The sequence below is a fragment of the Desmodus rotundus genome, chromosome 5 (assembly GCF_022682495.2).
Source record: "Desmodus rotundus isolate HL8 chromosome 5, HLdesRot8A.1, whole genome shotgun sequence".
NCBI lineage: Eukaryota > Metazoa > Chordata > Mammalia > Chiroptera > Phyllostomidae > Desmodus > Desmodus rotundus.
The window spans coordinates 8,102,822-8,125,974 of NC_071391.1; the positions used below are offsets into that span (position 1 = coordinate 8,102,822).

Consider the following 23,153-nt stretch of genomic DNA (forward strand, 5'->3'; position numbering starts at 1 on the left):
CCGCTTTCCTGGGCCCGCCCCTCTCCGGGCCCTCCCTGCAGCTGACCGAAGCCTCCTGCCCGGTTGGCGTGTGGCTTTGCTGAGGGCTAGCCCTTGACCAGAGTCTTCGCGCCGGCCCAAACATTTCCGTTTCCACAGGATGGGGAGTAGGGACAGGGCAGATCGTGACGGCGTTGCTGGCCTCTGGGGCCCCGGGCTTGGGGGTAAAACGCCCGCGGAAGAAGTGGAATTGCAATCAGCTGCTCGGCGTGCTACTAGTGGGAAACTCCGGACTTCATTTCCCAGGAGGCCGCGCGCGCGACCGGAAGTGATACGAGCCTTTAAAGGGCGAAGTGGCCTCGCCAATTCATTCTAGGTCGGTGTTGCCGGCTGTGTGCGGTCCTAGCAAGGAATCTCAGACTCGATTCGCCAAGGAACCTCGGGAACGGCGGCGGGCGCCGTGTGGCAGAGGCGGGTCTCGGAGACCCCAAACCCCGCTGCGTCCCACTGTGGTTCGGGGGTGAGAAAGAGCCCGGGTTGGGAGTTCTGGGACCTGGGTTCGAGTGCTGCCTCCGCTGCTACCTCGCTTCGCACTTTCGCGACCCCTCGCTCGGCCTGTTTCCTCTTTTAGGAAATGGACATCGTCCTCCGTGCCCTTCCTTCCACTAGTGATGGTTGTAAAGGCACGAAATCTCTTCGAAAGTCGCAGTCAGCAGGTGGAGCCTCTCGCCTTAATTTTCACCCAGGGTTAGCTGGGACCTCCGTGGTCCCAGCAGCGGAGTCAGGGATTGGTCGGGCGTTCCTGGAATGGTTCTCGGGGCACCTGAGCCAGACCAGAGCATAGTGCGAAGGGCGGGTCTGTGATCACTCTGGTGCTGAGGAGGGCTTTGCTCGTCTACCTCCTGACTGGGATTTAGGACCCGTCACTCCTTAGTCCTGATTTCACAGGAGCTACGCTCAGAAAAGTGAGGAGTCCTTGGAGCTGACGGGGGTGAACGGGATTCCTGTACCAGTTCTGCTACTCACCTTGGCCAAGGCACATTCCTTCTTTGAGCCCAGCATTTTTGAGTCTAGGACTTGAAATTCTGGATTCCTAAAGCCATTCATCTGGGAAGGGACAGCAAAAAAAATGACTTTGTTCTTTCATCTATTTGTGGTTCTAAATTATAAAAGTAACATTGTAAGAGTTTGAAATAGAGCCGTTTCCTGTCTAAGGGCTGACTGGGAAATACTTGTTGCACTTGCTTTGTTGCGCTTCACAGCTGTTGCATTTTTTGCAAAGGAAGCCAAGACCCTCCACCAGCAAAAAAGATTTCAACGGGCTTTATTGCATTGCATACTCGTTTCACGGCTGTGGTCTGGAACCAAACCCACAATATCTCCAAGGTATGCCTGTACCCATTTCCTACCCCGGGGCCTGGTCTGCGTTCACGCAGCCTGGGAGAATCCTTTCTGCCACTGTGATTGGGAGAGTATTAGGTCGGAGAGCGGATTCCTTAGCTCAGGGTCGACAGACTTCACCCACAGGCCTCATCTGGCTCTCCTGAATGGTTCCACATTTTTAAATGGTTGAAAAGGAATGAAAAGGGTGATATCTTGTGACATGTGAAAAATGATACGAGACTAAAATTTCAGTGTCCGTAAATAAAGTTGCTTTGGAACACAGCTCTGCGCATCTGTGCAAGTGTTGTCTGTGACTGCTTTTGCACTGTGTCAGCAGAGTTGAGGATGTAGTTGTGACAGAGACTGCATGGCCGGCGAAGACTAACACACTTACCGCCCTGGCCCTTCACGGCAGAGTTGGTGGACTTCTGTCTTAGAACAGGGCCCCACAAAGCAAGGGCGGAGTAGGAGACCACACCGAGGTGAGCACTCCTGGAATCAGCACGACACGCTCTCGGAGTAAAGGAGAGGACGTTTTTAGTATTCAGATTGTAGTTTTCACTACATTCTTCCCTTTTTTCTGCTTTCGCGCTCTATTTCAGGCAGAGGGGGCTCATTTGTGTGGTGTGAGCAGTGTTATGTTTCAGAACTCCGTCAGGAAAGTCCCCGCTGTCCATTCCAAGTCCGCCCCAGAGCAGTAATCCAGGACCTCTCCCAGGGGAGTGGATACAGTCCTTTTTGAGTTAGTTTCTTTTTTCCTTGAACAAAGGAAAAAAGGCTGAAAGATATTGTCTGAGGGATGGAGCCTTCTGACCAAGAGGACCTTCATGCTGACTTAACACTTCACTGGGGGTTGGGGGGGGGGGTGGGAGGCGGTCAGGTGACTAAACATCTGGTGACCTGAAACTTCCTCTGCTGTTTTTTAAAAAATATTTTATGCATTTATTTTTAGAGAGAGGGGAAGGAAAGGAGAAACAGGGAGAGAAACATCAATGTGTGGTTGCCTCTCGGGCACCCCCCCACCGGGAACCCAGCTCGCAACCCAGACACATGCTCTGACTGAGAATTGAACCGGCGACCCTTTGGTTTTGGGGCCAGCATTCAATCCCTTGAGCCACACAAGCTGGGCCTGAAACTTCCTTAGCTCTTGCAGGAAGTAAGGGGACAGCTCTGGGTTTGGTCGTTGAGTCACAAAGCTTCTGGAAGCTGATGGCATGATTTTGTCCTTCCAGCCTCATGGGAACCTTGTCCCTCCAACCCCAGACCTCAGGTCATCCTTTATCAGAGCTTATTGCCAACTTGGGTCACCGCACGAGCTCTGTGTCTTTGTTTCTGGTTAGGTGGACGCCTGGCACGGGGAGAGCTGGCCTGGCACAGAGTCCCACCGAGAGGTCTGGGCAGGCACAGGGGCCCTGAGCTTCAGGTTTTTGTCAGTAGTTAGGATGAGATGCTGCGACAGAGGAAAGTATAATACTTTACTTTCACAATGTCCTTACATACATTTTCTCACTTGACCTTCTGACAGCCTGTGGTCCAGGAAAGAAAACATGGGCCCAGAAGGCAAACAGATAAGGGTTGGGAACTCCCTGCCCACTTAGTGGGTCTTAACGCCAGCTACTGAGTCTTCCTGAGCCTCAGTTTCTTCATCTGTAAAATGGGGATGATAACTCCTCGCGGGGTTGGTGGGAGGAGTAAGTGGCACCGTGTGTGAGGTTCCAGGGTGGTGTCTGCTCTGCGCTGCCTTTCACTGAACTACGTTCTCATTGCCGTGCCTTTCTTCCAGTCGCGAAGACTGAGCCCTGCGAGTGTTGAGGGTCTGCCCAAGGTGCCTCACCTCATAAGACTTAGAGCCCAGGCCCCAGGCTGTCAGCCTGCCACTAGGTGTAAAGGTAAGGAATCGAGTGTTTTAGCTCCTTGGGAATTCTTGGCTACTTTAGGGGCCTCTTCTCCCTGTTAACTGGTTCAGATCCAGGGACCTCAACTGCAGGAAGCCACAGGGTCACCTTGGTGTGCGTCCAGGGAATGCTGTGATTTCCTTGAGAACTGGGCCCACGCCCGCCTGGTACAAGTTAGCCGAAGGCAGGGCAGTTAGCCCAAGGCGGGGCAGTCCTGTGACTTTGCGCTCCTGCCTGCTCACCCTCACGCCCACTTGCCTGGCTTTTAAGAGGAGCTACCTAGGAATTCTCCATGCTTGAAACCAGAGTCAGTTTCTGAGTTTATCAAAATAACGCCATTCATTTCACATCGATGGGATGCTGTAGGAACTTAGCTCTGCTTTACATCAGTTAAGCTGTGGTAAAATTGGCTTCACTGTGTATCTTTCTCCACATTTGAAGAACCTGCCGATGATGTTAAGTGAGGGCGCACTGGGAAGTCTTGCTTTCTCCACCGTGAGCTCTTGCTTCCTCTTTTCTCCTCTGGACTTTCCCCAGAGGAAGAGAAAGCAGAAGTCTCAGGCCTGGGGACTAGCTGAGGGCCATCACCCACTTCAAGGTGTAGAGAGTGGGGACTCTGGAGTGGGGGCCTGATCTTACCTTCCCCATTGGGAGGCTTGGCCCTGCGGAGAATGTCTGCGTGAGAACTTCTCTGTGCAAGTGGGGGCCCAGGGGACTTCCTCCCGGCTGGCCTAATAGTGTGCTCCTTGTTGATTATGATTTTGCCTCCTGGTGTTGGAAGGGAGGGCCCGGGCACTTGTGTGATCCAGCCTGGATTTTGATTCCTGTCCCTTCTTTTCTGTGAGGAGGTAATTCTTTACCTTCTGGTCCTATGAGGGGAGACTGATCCCAGGGCCCTGGGCCACATCAGAGGAGACGCCTGGCTGGGGGTACTGTGTGCTAGGGTAGGTCCTCAGTCTCTGTCCCTAACCGGAGAGCAGGCCCACCCAGCCATCAAGGCCCCATGGGAGCACGGCCCAGTCTGATGGCAGGGGCAGGCAACCAAAAAGCATCCACCCTTCCGCACAAGAGCAAGGTCTTCGGCTGGCGTGTGGGGCACACCCGAGTCAGCAAGGACGTGTGATTGTCCCTTGTAGGAGTGCCCGATCAGGATGGCCGCGGGGTGGCTTTACCTCTCTGTCCTGGCGCTGTCGGCCCTGGGCTTGATGTGCGTCCTGTTTACCGTCTACTGGATGCAGAGCTGGCACGGTGGCTTTGCCTGGGACGGTACCATATCCACGTTCAACTGCCACCCGGTGCTCATGGTGGCTGGCATGGTGGTGCTCTACAGCGCCGGTGAGTATGAGGTCCGCGCGGAGACGCCGCACGGCCCAGGCCTGGACGGGGCAGAGCAGTCTCTCTGGGGTTGGTTTTTGTCACCCGTGGGTTCGGGGCTGTGGAGGTTGGGTGGGTGGGTCTGAGTGTGGGCCTAGGTGTCATTTGGAGGCAGCGGTAGTGAGAACGAGGGCGTCTGAGAAGGGCATCCTCACAGATACACGGCTAAGTCAGGGGCTGTCAAAATTTCTCTCTGAAGGGCCAGGTAGGGAGTATTCGAGGCTCTGTAGGCCATATATCGTGTGACAGCTACTCGGCCCTGCTGTTGCACTGTGAGAAGCCACAGGCAGCACGGAAACGCGTGCCTGGCTGTGTTCCAAGAACACTCTGTTTACAGAAATACCATAGTTTGCTGTGTATAACGCACACTTTTTTTGCCCAGATTTTTGAGGGAAAAATAAGGATGCGCATTATATATGGGTGGCACTAAACACACGGTTTTCACATGGGTGTGCATTATACACAGGAGCTCATACTCGGCAAAATGTGGTAGGCGGCGGGCTGGACTTGGCCTGGGAGCAGGAGGCTGAGCCCCTGGCGGCCTGGTGGATCCTGACATGAGGGATCTGCCTGCTCCTGCCAGACCCATCGTCTGCCCTGTGCATCCAGAGCTGGGGCCATGGGCCCAGGAGGCCTCCGTTTCCTCACTAGAACAGCGGGAATGACGGCGACATTGACAGTCGCAGCGTGCCCCGTGAGCTTCAGACACGGCATCCCACTTTGCTTGTGGGGTGGGCTCTATTGCTCTCCCCATTCTACAGCCGAGGGAACTGAGACCTAGAAAGAAGATGCCAAATAGCTAAGAGGCAGAGCCAGGATTGGGACCTAGGGTATCCAATCTCACAGCCTGTGTCCTTGAAAACTAAGCACGTTGTGAGAATTCGGTTAGATGGAATAATGGGCGACATTGCTTTCAGCGTTTCCTTGTTCCTTCTCTGGGAGGCGGTATGGGGCTGTCAGGCCACTTGCCCTCATGGGTCGTGAGCACAAGGGGAAGAGGCCGAGCCCCGGGACCACTCTCTCCCACAGCATCACTGGTGTACCGCCTGCCCCAGTCTTGGGTGGGGCCCAAGCTGCCCTGGAAAATCGCCCATGCGTCCCTGCATCTGATGGCCTTCATCCTGACTGTGCTGGGGCTGGTGGCCGTCTTTAAATATCATAACAATTACAAAATCGCCAACCTCTACTCGCTGCACAGCTGGTTGGGCATCACCGCCGTCTTCCTCTTCGCCTGCCAGGTGGGTGCTGTCACCCTCCTCTGGGTTCCCAGTGCTGGGTGGCAACCATAGGCTCTGGTTGGGGCTTCACTTGCATCAGCACCAAATATTCCCTCTGCTCGTTGCCTGGAGACAGCCTTTGCAGGGCACATCCTGTAGAAGGCACAGTTTAAAGGGCCGCAGGAGATGGTGGTTCCAATACTCACCCTGTTCCTGCCCATCTGTCATTCCAGAGCACTCTGAGCAAGGGACTTTTATGAGCCAGGACTGGAAGGAACCAGAGACAAACAAGGGTGGCTGTGTTTGCGGGAGGGAGGGGTGGTAGCTAATGAAAGGTTCTTGTTTGTATAAGAGAGACAGACAGACCACACTGAGGAAGCTCGGTGGTGCGGGGCAATTCCCGGGGGAAGGTTTGAGTTGGGAAAGAAGGGAGAAGGTTCACTGACCGGTAGGAGGTGCTGGTCAGATGGGATGACCTCAAGTGCCTTTGGTCACACACAGGTGGGTCAAGTACTTCTCCCTGTGTCCACAGTGGTTCCTGGGCTTCGCCGTCTTCCTGCTGCCCTGGGCATCCTTGTGGCTGCGCAGCCTCCTTAAACCCATCCACGTCTTCTTCGGAGCCTCCATCCTCTCGCTGGCCATGGCGTCTGTCATCTCTGGCATTAATGAAAAGCTGTTCTTCAGCTTGTGAGTGGGGTGGGGCCCCAACTCTAAGGTGGAAGGAAAGAATTGTCTTCAGAGACACGCCCTGTGCTCCTTGGACCCATCCAAGGGCGGGGTATGGGGGCTTTGGGGTTGGGCTCATTCCTGATCAGGAGGGTAATGGTCGGTCATTAGGTTGAGATTGGTAAGTCAGGCAGTAGGTGTTCTCCAGCATCAAGTTGACTTAGTACCTACTGTGTGTCAGGCTATTCTACGCACCTTAAATTTAACCCTCTCATTGCCCTACGACATCGATACTGTTGAGTCATTGCCACTTACAAATGCAGGACCCGAGGCAGAGTCCCCTCACAGGTAGAAAGCATTCTGCAGACACCTGTTGTGGCTGGGGCTTGGAAAGTGTGTCAACATTCCGGGCCTCTGTTGGTGGCGTGGATGCTCCCACTGGGCACAAATAGGTGGCCAAGTCTCTCAAGGGCCCACCCTGTTTCACTGTCTTCAGGAAGAACGCCACCAAGCCGTACTCCAGCCTGCCTGGTGAGGCTGTGTTCGCCAACAGCACCGGGCTGCTGGTGGTGATCTTCGGGCTGCTGGTGCTCTACATCCTCCAGGCTTCATCTTGGAAACGCCCGGAGGTGGGCGTGACGACCGAAGGACAGGTATGGGGTCCGGGTCTCCCATGCCAGGACGGGGGAGGGCTGGGTCCAGAGAAGGGTCACCAGAAAAGGCTGAGGGCTTCCCAGGAAGAGACTAACCCAATGACGTGAGAAACCAAGTAGCGAGAAGGTGGGGTCAGGTTGGTTGGTGGGAAGCTCTGGTGCCAGGCGGCATGTCCCAGCCACCACAGCACATGTAGTTGCTCAGGCTGCGAGTCTCCCAGGGGCCTGTCCACTGGGGAAGGACAGGGGTCACTCCCCCAAATTCTTGTGGTTTCATGAGGGGAAGCGTGGCCTTATCTTCCCCAAGGAAGGCCTGGAGCATGAAGAGGGGTGTCGGAACTTCTACTTTCCCAGCTTTGGGGCTAGCCTAGTGGGACAGGAGCTTATCTAGCAGGTGCTTGGTGACAAGGGAATGCTTGGAGCAGGCTGTGCCTTGGCCACTCGGGCATCCGAGGGATGGGGTGAGATGGGGTGTGTATCAGGCTGAGGGGCTTTGGGCAGGGACTGCCCTGTAGGTTGGGGTCTGTATGAAGCTGCTCAGCTGGTGTGACCTGCAGGCCAAGTGCCACTGCGACACACACCATTGACCTCTGTGCCTCTGCCTGTCTTTCCAGCCCCTGTTGCATGAAAGGGAGTGAAGCGGAAAGGGGCTCCCAGGAGCAGTCGGGGTGCAGTCGGACTCCCCTCAGAAGCTCTGCTGTACCTGGGTCCCCCTCTGGTCTTGTCAACAGACTTGCTTTGGGCTCTGGGCCCCGACCTCTCCCTCCCTCCTTGTTGGGCCTGCTCTCTCCACCAACTTGCTGTCCACGGCTTTTCTTGGGGGCTTTGGCTCCTGCACCCCTTCGCAGCGTTGGCTTCTGAAGTCCTCCACTTACACAGGCCCTTCTGCCCTGGCTGCTCCCACCACTCCTGCTGTCTGGCTGAAGTCAAGGCGATTTCCCCTTTAGGCCCCTCAGGATGTGGCAGGAAATCCCAACGGCTCAGACGAGCTGGACTCAAGTGCAGTCTGTGATGTGGAAAGTGAGGGAGGCGACGTGCCCCTCAGCTTCCTTGAGTGTGTGCATTTCATTTAGGTGCCCCCGCAGGGTGGGCTTCCTCGGCTCTGTTATCTCCACCCGGCCCTCCTGGATGTGAGGCTGGGTGGGAATGTCAGATGATGGAGGGGGACATGGAGGATGGCAGAGCAGCTTCTGCAGAAGAGAAGCTGAGGCGCTGACTGCTCTTCTCCCATCCCTGCCTTCTGTGTGTGTGTCCACTGTGACTGTGTGGCTCCACCCCTTCTTGCTGTGGCAACAGCTGGGGCCTGGATGCTGACCTGTCTTGTGGCTTACATGCCCATCACCGTCAGGCAGCCCAGTGAGCCCCGGTAAAACCTGCTGTCCCCGGCTGTCCCAACAGGGATGGGTAGCCGGGGTGCCCCAGACTACCTTTACTTTCCTTCCTAGATGAGGGTTCCCTGGGCAGGTTCAACCTTGCTCTCTTGGAGGGCCCTCGCTCAGTTAAGTTTCACACTCCAGCCCACCATGATGCAGGCCAAAGTTGGTGCTTTGCACCCAGCAGAGCCTAGGAGCCATGGCCGCCTTCCAAGGTGTTTTTTGCTGAGCATCCGAGTGCCTCACCTGCCCCCCACCATGGCTACTTGCAGTGCCAGCCCCCCGTCTGTGCCCACACTCGAGTGCAAGCTGCAGCTTTCCTGGGGGGGGGGGGGGTGGAGACGGAGGAGTCTGGCTCCTCTCCTATGTGTGGGCGCTGTGGCTTTTCCTGCCCCCCCACATGAGTCCTGCTGGGTCTCGGGTACCACACTGTCAAGCTTAGGTCACAGGCACCATGACACCTGGGGTCCAGGGTGTGCTCTCTCTCTGGCCGGTGGCAGTGAGGCCAACGGGCCGCCACAACCCCACGTGGCCAGGTGCCCCAGGATGGCTGACTGACCCTCTCCACTGACTGAAGGCCATTGGGGTGACTGCCAGGTACCTCAGTCACATGGTAGGTCACGTGGGTAGGCGTTTCACTTGTTTACGAAGCCTGATTTTCATTAAGTATGTTTTTAAGAGTCAAAGCCTTTTTTGCTGAGATTGTGCTGAAATGAGCTCTGGGCAGCAGGTAAGAGTCTCAGGACAGTTCTGACCCTAAGACCTGAAGGATGAGCCAGAAGTCACCGAAGACCCACATGATTCTCTTCGTGCAGCCATGTGCCGCTCCTGGTGTGTGCGGATGCCCCTAGCATCGAATGGCCTTTGAGCACCTTGTTATTTCACAAGAAAGAAATGTCTCCTGCTCTATAATCTGAAACACAAGGAGAAGGGACTCGCCTGAGGTTACCCAACCAGGAAGTGGCAGAGTGGGGGCCACAGGCCAGGTGTCTGATGTCAGAGCCTCCTCCCCAGCTGCTGGGTGAGCACCTCTATGTGCACCGGTCACTGCACCCTTTGGTTGGGGCCATGGGGTGGCTGCTGGACAGGAGGCCCTGGGCAGAGAAGCCCGGGGACTGAGGGAGCCTGCAGTCCAGTTGGGGCAAAGTAAGTGAAAGGGCCCCTCCCTCCCAGTGTGACCAGCTGTAGATGCCCCCTGGTGGCGGAGCAGGTGACCTGGCAGGACTTGGACGCACACTCCCAGTGGGTGAACCCAAGGACCGAGCTGAGGGCTCCACCGCCAGTTCATTTGAATCCTTTTCCACATCCCCATGACACGGGCACCATTCTGATTTTCCAAGAGGCTCAATGACAGGCCCGAGTTTCTGTAGCTGGTCTGGGGCAGCACCAGGAACCGACGCTGGTCCCTGTAACTGGTCCCCTGCACGGAGTACGGGTCGGCATGCGCTGTCCTGTCCACCGTGCACTGGGCTCAGCAGTGCCGTTAGTGACCCCGGGGGCCGGCCTGGGCACGGTCTCTGTTCCACCACTGAGTCTTAGGGTAGTTTTCTCCCTCTTGGTGTCCCATTTGATTCCTGAAGGATCGGTGGGTTCTCTTGGTGTGGTGCTGAGACAAGCCACCGTCAGGGCTGGTGTGTGTTTCAGGGGGAGGACAGGATTGGGGGCCTGCTGGAGGATTGGGGAGCCGACCCCACTGTGCAGACCTACCTCTGGGTCTCAGGTGGTAGGACATGGGCCATGACCATCTCCAGCGGGGGCCGGGGTCTCAGACCCGGGGGCAGCAGTGGGGCCACCTGTCCATGCACTTGGGAAAAGGTCCCTCAGAGGAAGCAGAAGCTCTGCTGCGTCAGTGTGGTTTATTAGCTTGTTCTTCCACACTGGCTCAGGTTCAGGTGCAGAGGGCCTTTCCCAGAGAGTCTTAAGACCGAGTTAGCAAAGCCAGTTAAAGGCTGTGCTGCCACCCAGGGAAAATGCCCCGCTGCTGAAGCCCAGAGCTGGCTGGGGGCAGAGTGGGTTGACCCCAAGACCCCAGGACGCCACCCTTCCTGTGGAGGGAGAGGGCAGTGCTGAACAGGCAGGCAACCTGCTCTGGGCCTGCAGCTTCTACACTGAAGCCGTTCTGGAAGCTGGATTCAGAGGATGGGCCTGAGAGGCCAGGGAGGGTGACAGCTGGGGGGCGGAAGGACACGGCAGTGGGTACCTCTGCACCGCCATGAGAGAGGCACCGAGGCCCAGGGAGCAGTCATGCGCCCTGGCTCTGCAAGACCTCCAGGATGGCGCGGAGAATGGCTGCGGCTGCCACCGCCCCGGGGTCTGGCTGGTCCAGCCGTGCCGAACTGATGTAACTGGCTCTTCCAGCTCCGGCCTCCATGTTCCTGGTGGCCTGGGCTGCAGCTTCTGCGCTCTGGGGGGGCCGGGGTCGGGAGGAGCGGTTGTAAACACAAGCCACCAGGGTAGAGAGGTGACCTCCCACCTGTCTCTAGAAGGCCCAGGGTCCCCATTCACTCAGGGGCTGCTATGCTCCAGACACCATGTTGGGGCGCTATTTGTCTCTTTAGCTTCACAGCACCCTCTGAGACAGGTAGGATTCCATTTTTCGGAGTGGAAACTGAGGTACAAGAAGGATACTAACTTGCTCCAGGCCTGTTCCCCTGGGTGGCTGGGCCCAGCCTCACTCACCGTGACAGCTTTGGTTAGGGTTGGGAACAGATCAGCTCCCGGGCTCTTCCAGGCTTGGAGCTCCTGTCCTGCTGCCCACAGAGAGTCCAGCTGGACAAGGTGAGGGAGAGGGGAGTTCAGCACAGGCCTTGCCATTGAGGGTGGGCTTCGGGGCCTCTATAAGCAAAAGGGGGGAGGGCTGGGCCCATACACACCATAGTCCTGTCCCCTGGGGCAGCCTTTCCATACCTGCAGGGGAAGAGAACAAGTGAGGTTCACTGTAGGGAATCACTTTGGGGGTGGGGACAGGGCCTGGCTGGCAGCAGGTGACATCAACCACGCCACCCGGCCACCCCTGGTCTAAGGCACAGGGCTCTGGCTCACTTCTGCATGGCCTCCAGGCCAGCATCCATGGCAGCAGACCAGGCTGGGAGGTCAGTCTTGGCCTTGAGGGGCTGGGCCGCTGCAGTCAGGAACAGGCCATAGAGCTGGGGAGGACCAGGATTTGAGCATTGGGGTTTGGCTTGGGCCTCAGCCAGTCCAGGACCCCTCCGTGCTAGCCCTCCGTCCCTGGGAACTGCTAGCACTCACTGCGCCAGATGAGCCGCCCATCTTCTCTAGCAGCAGGACGGACAATTTGGAGAGAAGCTGGGCAGGGCTGGCAGGGGGTGGACCCTCCTTCAGCCACTCCTGGATTGCTGCAGGCAGAGAGATGGGGAGGAATTCAGAGACCCACCCTCCCAACAAATACCCAGGCTCCACTGCCAGGCAGCAGGAAAGCGCCCTGCACTCAGGAGAGGCTGAGGGAACCCCATGGAGAGACTCCAAGGCTCCCTTTCTATGTCCAGTGTGCAGTCCAGAGAGGAGTGGGGAGTGGCGACTGACAGCGACCTCGGCAGTCCCCCAGCAGAGAGGCCTGCCTGACCCCCCTCACCTGGCATTCTATACCTTGCTTCCCTGCTTCAGTTTCCTCCTCACCGCTTTGTACTATGATCCTTTATCTTTTACTGATTACTTGTTTGTCTCCCCACCAGAACACAAGCCACGAGGGCAGTGATTTTTATCTGCTTTGCTCACTATTGTACCCAGAGTTGAGAGCAAGGCCTGGCCCATGATAGGCACTAAATATATTTTAAAAAACTATTTTATTTTTCCTTGGCTGATACGGCTCAGGGGATTGAGCGTCAGCTTGTGAACCAAAAGGTCGCAGGTTTGATTCCCAGCCAGGGCACGTGCCTGGGTTGTGGGCCAGGTCCCTGGTGAGGGGGAATGCGAGAAGGAACTGTTTGATGTTTCTCTCCTTCTCTTCCTCCCTCCCTTCCCTTGGCTCTAAAAATAATAAATAAAATCTTTAAAAGAGAAACATCAGTCGGTTGCCTGTTGTATGTGCCCCCACTGAGGATTGAACCCATGACCCAGGCGTGGGGCCTGACCGGGAATGGAACCTGCGACCTTTCGCTTTGTGGGACAATGCCCAACCAACCGAGCCACACTGGTCAGGACTGAGTACATCTTTCTTGACCAAATGATGCTGGACAATTAACTGTTCACTAGTCCGGGTGAGCCAAGAAAAATAAGAACTACAGAATGACTCCCCTTTGAATCTAAAGTTATTATTTGCTGCAAAAGGGTACATTTTGTTCTACAGTAACGACCCTCCCATATGTGTAGTGTTAGAAGGGCCTTTTCTCTATGAGAATAGGTGGAAGGGGTGCTAGGTTGTGTGAATGACTGTGCTTGGCAAAATGAAACGTGGCAACCTGCACCGGTACTCCAAGTGTTTTTGCAATTGTTCTGGTTCATGAAATGCCAAAACCTCAGAATCGATGTGTCCCCAGCCCCTCTCTGACCCCAGAGGGGCCCTGGCACCAACCTCTGGCAGCACGGCTGTGGGTGGTGCCACAGTCCCCGTCGCCGGCAGCGCGGTCCAGGGCATTCAGATGTTCCTCCAGGCCCAGGAGGGTACTGCACACCCGTTCCAACACAAGCACCATCTGCTTTGGGGCTGAGGCTGGAGGGAAGAACAGTGAGGAAGAGGCATGCCTGGCCCTTCCCTCTGCTGAACTTGAAGGTGTGGGAGACACGGGTGTCAGGGCCCCCGCACACCCCTCACCCTTTGGGGCTCAGGCCAATGGCCCAGGCCACCTGCCCCAGCAGCAGCACTCGGTACCTCCTGCAGCAGTGGAATCAGGGGCCTCCATGGGCGTGGTGGGGGCTGCCCTGGTCCGCTTCTGCCCAGTCACAGAGACCCTGGGCACATGAGGCCAGGCCGATGCAGTGGTTTCAGCATCTAGTGACAGCAGGATGACTCTCTCAGACAGAGGTTGGCTGGCCAGGGTCAAGTGGGGCTGTCCATGGGGAGGACCCTAATGCCAACTCCCCCAGTCCTGTGAGAACTGGAGAAGTCCAGAGCGGTCAGAAAGGGCCTCTCCACTCATGGGGACTGACCGTCACGGTCGGCCCTGACGTGGATGGCCTCAGGTTCTAGGTCTCACCTATTAGTTTCAGGAGGGGCTCATCCACCAGCAGAAGGGTGAGAGAAAGGCCGGGCATCTCCAGGGCCGACATGAAGGTGCCCACCAGGGCACGGGCAATCTTGACCCTACGGCCCTCTGTGATAGCGAAGGACAGGAAGGTAGGAAGGGCAGTACCGCACCTCCCACCCCACTCTCTGTCCCCATCCCCTCCAGCATCAAATAAACAGAATAAGAGAAAAACAAGGGCTTTGGAAGCTGGGGCCCTGAGGACAGGAGGGAGGTGGTCAGATCTGCTCAGGGCATTTCTCCGTGATGCCCGAAATTACCACATTCCTTGGCAAAGTCCCCCCTGTAGGGGCAGCTAGGTAATCTAGGGCTCATTTACCGAGCGCCTCCCAGTGCCAGGCACTGTGCTAAGTACGCTATGCTTGTTTAGTCTCATTTAATCCTCTCGACAGCCCCACGAGACAGGCACTGTCACCTCAGACCCCTCTACAGACAAGGCCCAGGCTCCCTGCTTGCAGCAGTTGGGTGGCAGAGTCAGGATCTCACTCGGGCTCGCTGGACGGCACAGCCCAAGCTCGGGGCCTTCACGAGACCCCACCTCGGCTTCCAAGGGCTGGAGGGAAGCAGCTCTGGGAGTTGGGAGGTCCCCTGCCAGGGTGGGGCTCACCCAGAGAGCGGACAGCAGCATCAGCGATGATTCCCAGTTCCAGGAATGACAGGCCACCCAGGTTGTTGACCATCAGCACCACTGAGGAGCCTAGGAGCAGGTGTGACACCTGGTGAGACTCTCTGGGCTCCCTTACCCGGGGGGCATGGGGGAGGGCTGGGAGACAGAAGGCGTGGCAGCCCCTCACCGGCCTGCACAGGCACGTGGGACACGTTGGAGGGGTTGGTCATGTGGTCAAGCATGAGTGTCACAATCTCGCCAGCGGTTGCCATCTGCCAAGGGGACCCAGGAGTGAGCTGTGTCCGAGGCCCTGGCCTCTCACCAGCCTGGCCCCAGGAGTCCACCTACCTTTACTCGGTGCACACCAGCTTCCCCATGGATCCCTGTGGACAGACATAGTCACTGCTGACATACTCAGGCCTGGGGATTTGCTCACTGTGTTTTTAGCAAGATTTACTCAGTGCTAGGCTAGGTGCCGTATATACGGGGAGTGCAGTAGAAATGGGCAGAATAATGAAAAATACACTGTGTCTGCTCTTCAGGAGCTGTGGCTTGGTGGTAGAGGTGGCCAGGAGCTTGAATTTTAACGAGTTAAGTAGCTTTGAACAGAGGCAGTCACAGTGAAGAAGCATAGGCCTCTGCCCATCACGTGGGAAGCACAGGAGAAACAGGGAAAGCGCTGCAGTTGGGGTGGCCTCTGAGTGGCCCTGGAAAGCAGGGCAGCATTTTGGCAGAGGACCCAGGAAGGATGGGGGCAAAGGCAGGGAGGTGGCCAGTGTGCAGAGCCTCACGTGGCTGAGGCCATGGGTATGGATGGCAAAGCAGGTAGGAATCAGGCAGGTTGGGCCAGAAGGGCTTCAAGTGCCCATTTAAAAACATCAAAACCACCTAGGTGACAGCTCCAGGTAACCTGAGAAGAGCCGGTAGATGGTCCAGGGCCTAAGATATGGGTAGAACCCAGGGAACAGACATGGGTGGAACAGGGGTGGCCACCAGCTTACCCAGGCCCAGCTCTACTTCATCAGCTCCAAGTTCAAAGGTGGGTCTGGAACCAGGGACACTGCAGGAGGACAAGCTCACTCCCAGGGTTCCTATGAGAAACCAGGTATGCATGGGATGACCCCTCAGCTGCTGGCATCAGTCAGCACAGCAGGCATTAGGGCAGCCCCTTCATCTCCGATGGAGGAGACACCTGGCTCTGGGGCCCAAGGCTACCAGTCCCCGAGGGTCCCCCAGGGAGACCTTCCCTTTGCCCCTGGCAAGCCTTCCTACACAGCTGCTGGGAACCTGCTCCTAGTTCCAAGGTCAGCCTCCTCTTCCCTCCCCACTTCCCAGTCCCTGGGCTGGAACTTACCCATGGCCTTGGCAACCATGCTCACCCGCTCTGTGATCTCCTTCAGCCCTACACCTGCCTCAGCCAGGGCACCTGCCACCTGTACCCACACAGAAATAAGCCCCCAATGGGCAAAGAGTCACTGTAGCACTTGAGGGTTGAAGAGAAGATGGGACTGAGTTTCTAGTTGGCCGGGGCGGGGGAGGGGGCACATCAACCTGGCCCGTCACGCTTAGGGCAGAACAGTGCGGCTCTATATTCACAATGTACCTGCCATGAACTGTTAAGAACCCCAGTGTGTTGGCACCAGAAGGTACTTTACAAATGGAGAAATGGGCCCTGAGAGGGGAGACAAATTGTCTAATGTCACACAGCTAGCTGATGTGATGGCCAGTTTCCTGATTCCTAGTCTAGCGTTTTCTCCAGGGCATATACACTGGCTCCCTTTACCTACCTACCCACTAATCCACTCACCCATTTATCCATTCATCCATCTACTCACCCACCTACCCATCCACTCATTCATCCATTCATCTATCCACTCACCCACCTACCCATCTGCCCACCCACCTACCCATCCACCCACCCTTCCATCTATCCGTCTACTCACCCACCTACCCATCCACTCATCCATCCATCCACTCACCCACCTACCCATCCACTCATCCATCCATCCACTCACCCACCTACCCATGCACCCATCCATACATCCACTCACCCACCTACCCATTCACCCATCCATCCATCCACTCACCCACCTACCCATGCACCCATCCATCCATCCCCTCACCCACCTACCCATCCATCAATCCACCCATCCACCCACCTACCCATCCATCCACTCACCTAGACCTACCCATCCACTCACCCATCCACCCACCCACCCACCTACTTTTTGCTGGGCATCTAATATGTGCTGAGATGAAAAAAAAAAAAAAGTGACTAAGTCACAGTCCCTTCCTTGAACTCTCATTCTGGGGAGCATTTGGGGAAGCAGACACACAAATTCCATGCAAGGTGGCAAATGCAGTGGAAGGGTTCATGGTAGGGTGTGATGGGAGCACCAAGGAGGGGCTCCTAACCAGTTCAGTGCAGTGGGAGGGAAAACCTCCCAGATGGGGAGACATCAGAGCTGGACCTTGATGGAATAGTAGCAGTTAGCCAGGAGAAAGGACTTCCAAGGCTGTTGATACAGCATGAGAAAAGCTCCCAGAGGTGAGCTGCAGCCAGGTGGTACAGGGAAGTGGTATTAATGGAGCATAAGAGCATGGTAGGGGTGATGGGAGATGAACTTGGAAAGTTCAGGGAGAAGGAGCAAGAGTGGGGTGGGCACCAGACCAAGGAGCCTGGACTGACTATAGGAACCCTGGAGGGCTTTCAGCAGGCGAGCAGCCTGATCAGACACATATTTTCAAAAGACACCTCTAGGGAAGAGTGGGAACAGACTGAAAGGGCAAGCAGGAGGAAGGCAGGGAAGTCAAGTGAGGAGACAGCTGCAGCTACCTGGGCACCAGCAGATGAGCGCCGAGCCAAGGCTGGGGCATGAGGGGCAGGTCTCTGAGGAGGTTGTGTGCTGCAGAGGCATTTGGGAATAAGGTCACTGGGACAGGGCAAAGGTTGCATGTGGGGAACAGATGGGAAGGGCCTGGGAGAATGCTCATGGGCTGGGCTTAGCTAGGGGTGGGGATGTGGGGCCTCCCTGGATCAGGGAGCACTGAGGAAGCAGTGGCTTCCTAAGGGGCGGGGAGTTGGAGAGGTCCAGGTACCAGGTGCTGCCAGGAGACAGCAGGCTGGGAGGGGTGGCCAGCCCGAATCCTGGTGGAGAGCCTCACCTTGTGTATGAGCACGGTGCCACAGAGGCCCCGCCTGCCGGCCTTCTTCAGGACGGTGAAGGCACTGTCATCCCCAATGACCACCATCTCCACGGGGATGCCCTCAGCCCGGGCCTGCTCCCTGGCCAGGCCGAAATTGAGGCGATCTCCAGTGTAGTTCTTCACGATGAGGAGGGTCCCCACTGCAGGAGCAGCCAGTGGGCCCCATCAGTGCCTCTCCCCACCCCACTCCCACCCCCAGCTGGTCCTCCAGGAAGCAGCCCCTCCTGCACGCCAGGCTTACCTGTGCCCACCTGGGCCACTGCCCTGATGGCTGCCAGGATGCTGCCCACTGCCGGGGAGGTGAACACAGCTCCCGCAATGACCCCCGTCAGCATCCCTTTCCCTATGAAACCTGGAGATGGGTGGAGGGAGGATGCTGGGTGCGAACCCAGGCTTTCCCACACTCCTGAGCTTCACGGGGTGGTGAGCCCCACTGTGTGCTTGATGCCAGACAAGCACCTGCACTGCTTTCCACGGATCTTTACTCAGGAGTTATCTCCTCGGACAGGCCTTGCTTGACTTCCCAACTGAAGTTGTTACCCACCCAGCTCCATGGCTCGCCATTCCTCTTCTGCTTTCTTGTCTCCATGGCCTCACGCACCCACTCTGGAATGATCTCTTTCACATGTGTGTTTACCTAGTTACTACCTGTCTCCCCAGAGGAGAACAGAAGGTCCATGAGAATAGGCACCTTGTCTGTCTGGTTCGCGGTTGCATCCCTAGTGCCCAGGGCAGTCCAGGCACACAGCGGGTGCTCGTTAATGTTTGCTGAAGGGATGGAAGGACTTGCCAAAGGGAGACAGGAAAAGTACAGAGGATAGAAAGCCTGGTCCCAGTTCCCAGGAGCTCTGAAGGAGAGGTCACATGCCTCGCACTGAACAGGAAAAATTCCAGGACTGTTCAAGCTGTATGTGAAAATGCAGGGTGGGAATTCAGAAGAGAGATGTTGCTCTAGGCTGGAAGAGTCAGAAGGACTTCATGGAGGAGGTGATGGGTCAGCTGGAAGGTCAGAAGGGTTCACAGAATCACTGACTCTCAGAGCTGGAAGAGCCTGAGAGATTGTCTGGCCCAACCTCTTACTTTTATGAGCTATAGCGACTGAGGCCCAGAGAGAGGCCACAGCTGGCCCCAAATCACAGCCCAGAGTGGGACAGTGGGAACCAGCACCCCGTTTCCAGCTGGCTGGGCTCTGGACCTCCTAGTAGCTCTGAAGATCTCCCCAGAGCCCCCTTCCACTCTGCTCAACACCCATCCTTACCTCTGGCCTGGGGTACTCACCGGCGTGGGCAGGCTCATGGCCGGAGCCCCCACCTGACAGCAGGGCCACTCGGCCCTTGAGGCTGTCCAGGTCAGAGCGGAGGGCCACACGGTGGCCCTGCAGGAGCTGCAGGTTGGGGTTGCAGGCCACCAGGCCAGCAAGGGCATCATCAGCGCAGCCTGCCACCGAGTTCACCAGCTTCTTGGAGGTCTAGGGGAGAGGAGCAAGGAGGAGGTTTCAGGTGTGATCTGGCCCCCACCCTGCCCAGTCACAGAGCTATGGCCAAGACCCCTCTTCCACGCCCACTCAGGAACTCCAGGGACACACAAAAATGGGTGTCATTTTATCAGGTACTTATTTCTATGAGTTCTCTTCTTTATTTGCATCTTTTTATCCTTTGCCCAATTTATGAAACTTTTTGAACCATGACTTAAATGTATCCTGAAGAATGGCTTGGATGCAAAGAAAATGGGGGACTGGAATACTGAGTACAAAACACTTAATAAGACTGGGGCCCAACAGCCCTTTTCTGTCAAAGAAGGAGCAGCCCCAGGCTGAGGCTCCTATGCCAGGGGGAGGGGCCAAACAGGGCCACACCCACTTGTTCCACGTGGACCTTTGATGGGGGCGAACTATGCTGCCTGAGCCTGTTGCAGCGCCAGGCCCAGAGCTTGGCTCTGTGTTTAAGGACAGGGTAGAACGCTGGTCCCGCCCTGATGGAAAACAAAGAGATCGTTTCCACACGCTGTGGGAAGTGCTACACCAGAGATCTGTGCACGTGCCACAGGGGCACAGAGGAGGGACCTCAGCCTTCTTAGTGGATCCTGGAAGTCATTGTGAAGGGTAAGCAGGAGTTAGGTAGGTGAAAGGGAGTGAGGGGCACATCGGGAAGGTATATTGCAGGTAGAGGGAGAGTATACGCCACGGTCTGGAGGTGTGAAATAGTAGGGTGGCCAGGCCAGGAAGCAAGACGGAATGGCTTGAGCTACCAGAAACCTTGAGGGAGAGGTAGGTGGAGCCTCACAAGCAGATGAAGGCATCTGGCCACCCAGAGCCTCAGGTGGGAGGATCATGGACAGGCTGGCCAGAGAGCTATAGCTGAGATGACGCGGGGGTGCCAGAAGAAATGGGTGGCATGGGGCTAGAGCAGTTAAGGATCTGGGTTCTGCAGGCACCAGCACTTGGGCTCAAATCCCATCTGCCTCCATCAGTAGTGAGAACTCAGTAAACACACCTCTGCAAAATGGGGACTTAACAGGGTGTATGCCTGTCATATAGTAAACATTGAATAAAAAGGAGCTACTTCCTTTTTCAAAAAGCTGGAGCTAGCTAAAGGAGGTTTGCAGACCCAATGCAGCTCCTGCTTTTGTTTCAGTGAGACTGGGGCCCAAAGGGACTCAGAGGGCCAGGCTCCCAGTGCCACCTGGTGGCCCTGGAGGCAGCCTGCAGTTGAGCCAGGTTCCAGTAAGGTGCACCTCCAGAGGCTCCCTCCTCAAGCCTGTGGGCAGCAGGTTCTTTTGTGTTAACTTCGATCTTCCCTGGGTCTGGCAGGGGCCAGAGCCAAGCCACTTGCTTCACCGAAGGTGACAAGCCCAGGTCAATAGGGAGAGAGCAGAATAATGAGTTTGTTCAGCTCCACTCCCCAGCAGTGACTGAGAGCCAGATTGCCTCTGAGTGCTTTTGCACAGGTCTCATTTAATCTTCCCACCAACCCTGTATAGGAAAGATTAGCCTGATGAGGAAACTGCTGTACAGTTAAGTGACTTTGCCCAAGGTCACACAGCCAGCAAGTGTCCAGGTTTGCCTGGCTCCAAAGCTGGTTCCATTTTGGCCTTATCATGCAGCTTTCCCCAGGGGTGGAAGGGAGACTGGGAGTGGTGGAGGTCTTGCCCTAGGAAGGGCATGGGCCTGTAGCTCTCAGAGCCTGCCAGGGACTGGATATGCAGTGAGGTTGTGATTGGTCTCAACTCTAAGCCCAGCCTTCAGCGCCAACAGTCTCCAAGACGGTGACCCCTTGCCATCACGGACAGCCTATCCTGCCTGGAACTTGCAACCGTTCCTATACCAGAGTCAGAGGAGGGCTTGGGACCAGGGCCACCCCTGGTTCCCAGTGGTCTGAGGGAACGGAAAAGGAAAGGAAGTTGACTAGGCACTGTGCAAGGCCCCAGGGCTCTGGTCTGATAAATACCTCACAGCCACTTGGAGGCAGGCCTTAATCTGCCTCATACTGCAAGGAGAAAGAGGCTCAGAGAGGGCAAGTCTCTGTAGGAGGTCCCACAGCTGGACAGTGGCAGGCTGAAATTTGAACCTAGGTCTGTCCAAGGCCTGCTTTCACTCACATCAGCTCTAGAGTGAACATGGAGCAATGCTGAGCACACTAAGCTTCCAAAGTGTAGTTTCCACCTATGGGACCAGCCACACATGCCCAGGCTCAGGAACAGGAACCAGGTCCCTCTTCATGGCTGCTTCTGTGACTGATACTGTGTCTATTACAGAATAGGTAACTGTTAAAGTTCTAATCTAAAGACATGACCCACACCGGAGGCAGATGGACCTTGGAGGGACTCAGAGTCCGCAGCCCCAGGTGTGGCTGGGACTGGCTGGGAAATGGAGGGAAGCAGGGACCAAGCCCTGAGACGGACCCTCTCTCTTAACCTCTCTGAACCTTAGAAGTCACCTCTTGGTCAGTGTGTAAGAAACTCCAGCAGGCTCAGGGTTGGCATGTCCCCCAACCCCCCACTGCTCCAAACCAACAATGTCCTTCCCCAACCCTGGCCCTCATGAGACTCACCATGGTGGGGCCAGAGGATGGGCAATCCTGTGGTTGCTCCCTGGGTCTGAGCACAGCGAGGGTGGCAGCAGCACCTGCAGAAGAGGGTACGCATACATGCTGCCAAAGGCACTCGCAGCATACTGGCACGATCACGCTCCCAGGGCCCTAGTAACTAGGGAACGGCCCCAGACTTTGGTCCAGGTCTAAATTCCAGAACATGGGCCGGGGATGGACAAGAGCGTGGGGCTGACCAAGATTCAGAAGACAGATCTAGCCATGTTAGGCACAGGGCTGCCTTTACGCCCCAGAGCAGCACCCACGTCTCCCAGCAGTAAAGTGGCACAAAGAGTGACTTCATCTCTTCTGTGAGCATCGCACGCACTGAGTAAGTTTACAAAGCTCTTCACACACTTGAAGGCAACTGGGCCTGCGTCTGCTTCCCAGAACTTTACTTCTGGGAAACGGACACAGAGAGCTCTAGTGACTTGTTCAAGGTCATGCTAGTAAGAGCCAGGACTTAAACCCATGTCTATTCTTTCCACAAGCCTGTGTTCTTTCTGCAGATAACCCAATGCCTCCAAAGTCAGGCAGACTCCCTGGTGTGGGAAACAACACATGTAAACCCCAAAGACGTTTCAGGTCCCTTCAGTTCAGCCTGGTTCAGAGGTGTCTCGGGGGTCACTGAAGGTTGTGGGCTCACTGTATGCGTCTGCAATGCAAAAAAATCCAAACCTGTCTCTGCGCCTAGCTCTGCCTCTGACTTACTGGGGGGTCTTAGGTAAACCAACTCCCCAGAGCCTCAGTTTCCTCGTCTGTAAAATGAGGCTTGTATCACGTGGTTCTCCTCCTCCTCCTCCTCCTCCTACTGGCTGAGCCTGCGTGATATGGTGTGTCCTGAAGTTGCAGAGCTAACTGCTTTCCTGGGTCATTAAGGTTCTCACTGGGGAAATTCGGGTTTTGTATTTGAGGTCAGAATTTGTACAGCAATAGGGGCACCAGTAATGCTGGGCAAGTGAACTGGTGGGTCCTTCAAAGTCTGAATAAAACAGTTCAAAGGGGAGAGGTGAACCTCCTGGTGTTCCCCCCAGTCTCCAGGTAAGGCAGGGTGACAGACCATTCTAGGGTCAAGTGGGGGTACCGGCGGGGTTTGGAGGAACTGGGAGGGCTAACGATAGGGAGGAACGGACCTTGGTTCTAGTCTGGGAGGGGCACAAATTACTGTCACTTCCCTTCCTTCTCCAGGCCTCTGCAGTTCTGGTTCCAAAAGAATGAACACCCACCGGGGCTCTGGAGCAACGGAATGGGATAAGACGGCCTGGGTTAGGATGAGGGTCGCGGACACTGGTTGAGGTCGGCGAGTCAACTCTGACGGCTTCGCGGGCGTCGGCGCAACTCGCCCAACCTCACTTCTCCATCACCAAACCAGATGACGCCGCCGATCCACAGAGACCCACAACAGGCGCCCACATCCGGGTACCCGGGCTCAGGCGGTAAGCGACGGGGCGGGGCCTCCGGGGGCGGGGCCTCCTTTGATTGGCCGCCTGGGGAGCTGTGAGTCCTCCAAGAG

At 56.3% G+C, this 23,153-nt stretch overlaps 2 protein-coding genes across 6 annotated transcripts; one reads left to right on the forward strand and one right to left on the reverse strand.

Annotated features, from left to right (window-relative positions):
• The first annotated feature begins 11 nt into the window (after positions 1-11).
• On the forward strand, positions 12-8,527 carry CYB561A3 (cytochrome b561 family member A3). 4 transcript variants are annotated; one of them, XM_045183272.3, is made up of 8 exons: positions 12-695; positions 1,242-1,365; positions 3,146-3,251; positions 4,394-4,592; positions 5,661-5,869; positions 6,381-6,535; positions 7,011-7,167; positions 7,782-8,527. In XM_045183272.3, exons 4-8 carry the CDS (start codon positions 4,409-4,411, stop codon positions 7,803-7,805), a joined length of 729 nt encoding a protein of 242 aa, XP_045039207.1. In that variant the 5' UTR covers positions 12-695; positions 1,242-1,365; positions 3,146-3,251; positions 4,394-4,408; the 3' UTR covers positions 7,806-8,527. The 4 variants fall into 4 exon arrangements, with proteins under 4 accessions (XP_045039207.1, XP_053779591.1, XP_053779592.1 ...); XM_053923616.2 differs by having other exon boundaries at positions 12-499; XM_053923617.2 differs by having other exon boundaries at positions 12-499; positions 1,262-1,365.
• Positions 8,528-10,382: 1,855 nt separating this feature from the next.
• Positions 10,383-23,079, reverse strand: TKFC (triokinase and FMN cyclase). Of its 2 annotated transcripts, none has more exons than XM_024574264.3 (18): positions 22,867-23,079; positions 21,605-21,678; positions 18,834-19,023; positions 17,797-17,907; positions 17,514-17,695; positions 15,703-15,781; positions 15,350-15,439; positions 14,697-14,731; positions 14,536-14,620; positions 14,349-14,438; positions 13,694-13,810; positions 13,369-13,488; positions 13,072-13,209; positions 11,790-11,896; positions 11,583-11,686; positions 11,414-11,447; positions 11,220-11,309; positions 10,383-10,944 (listed from the first exon to the last, which is right to left on the reverse strand). In XM_024574264.3, exons 2-18 carry the CDS (start codon positions 21,605-21,607, stop codon positions 10,783-10,785), a joined length of 1,737 nt encoding a protein of 578 aa, XP_024430032.1. In that variant the 5' UTR covers positions 21,608-21,678; positions 22,867-23,079; the 3' UTR covers positions 10,383-10,782. The 2 variants fall into 2 exon arrangements, with proteins under 2 accessions (XP_024430032.1, XP_053779590.1); XM_053923615.1 differs by having other exon boundaries at positions 22,774-23,079.
• Between the last annotated feature and the right edge of the window lie 74 nt (positions 23,080-23,153).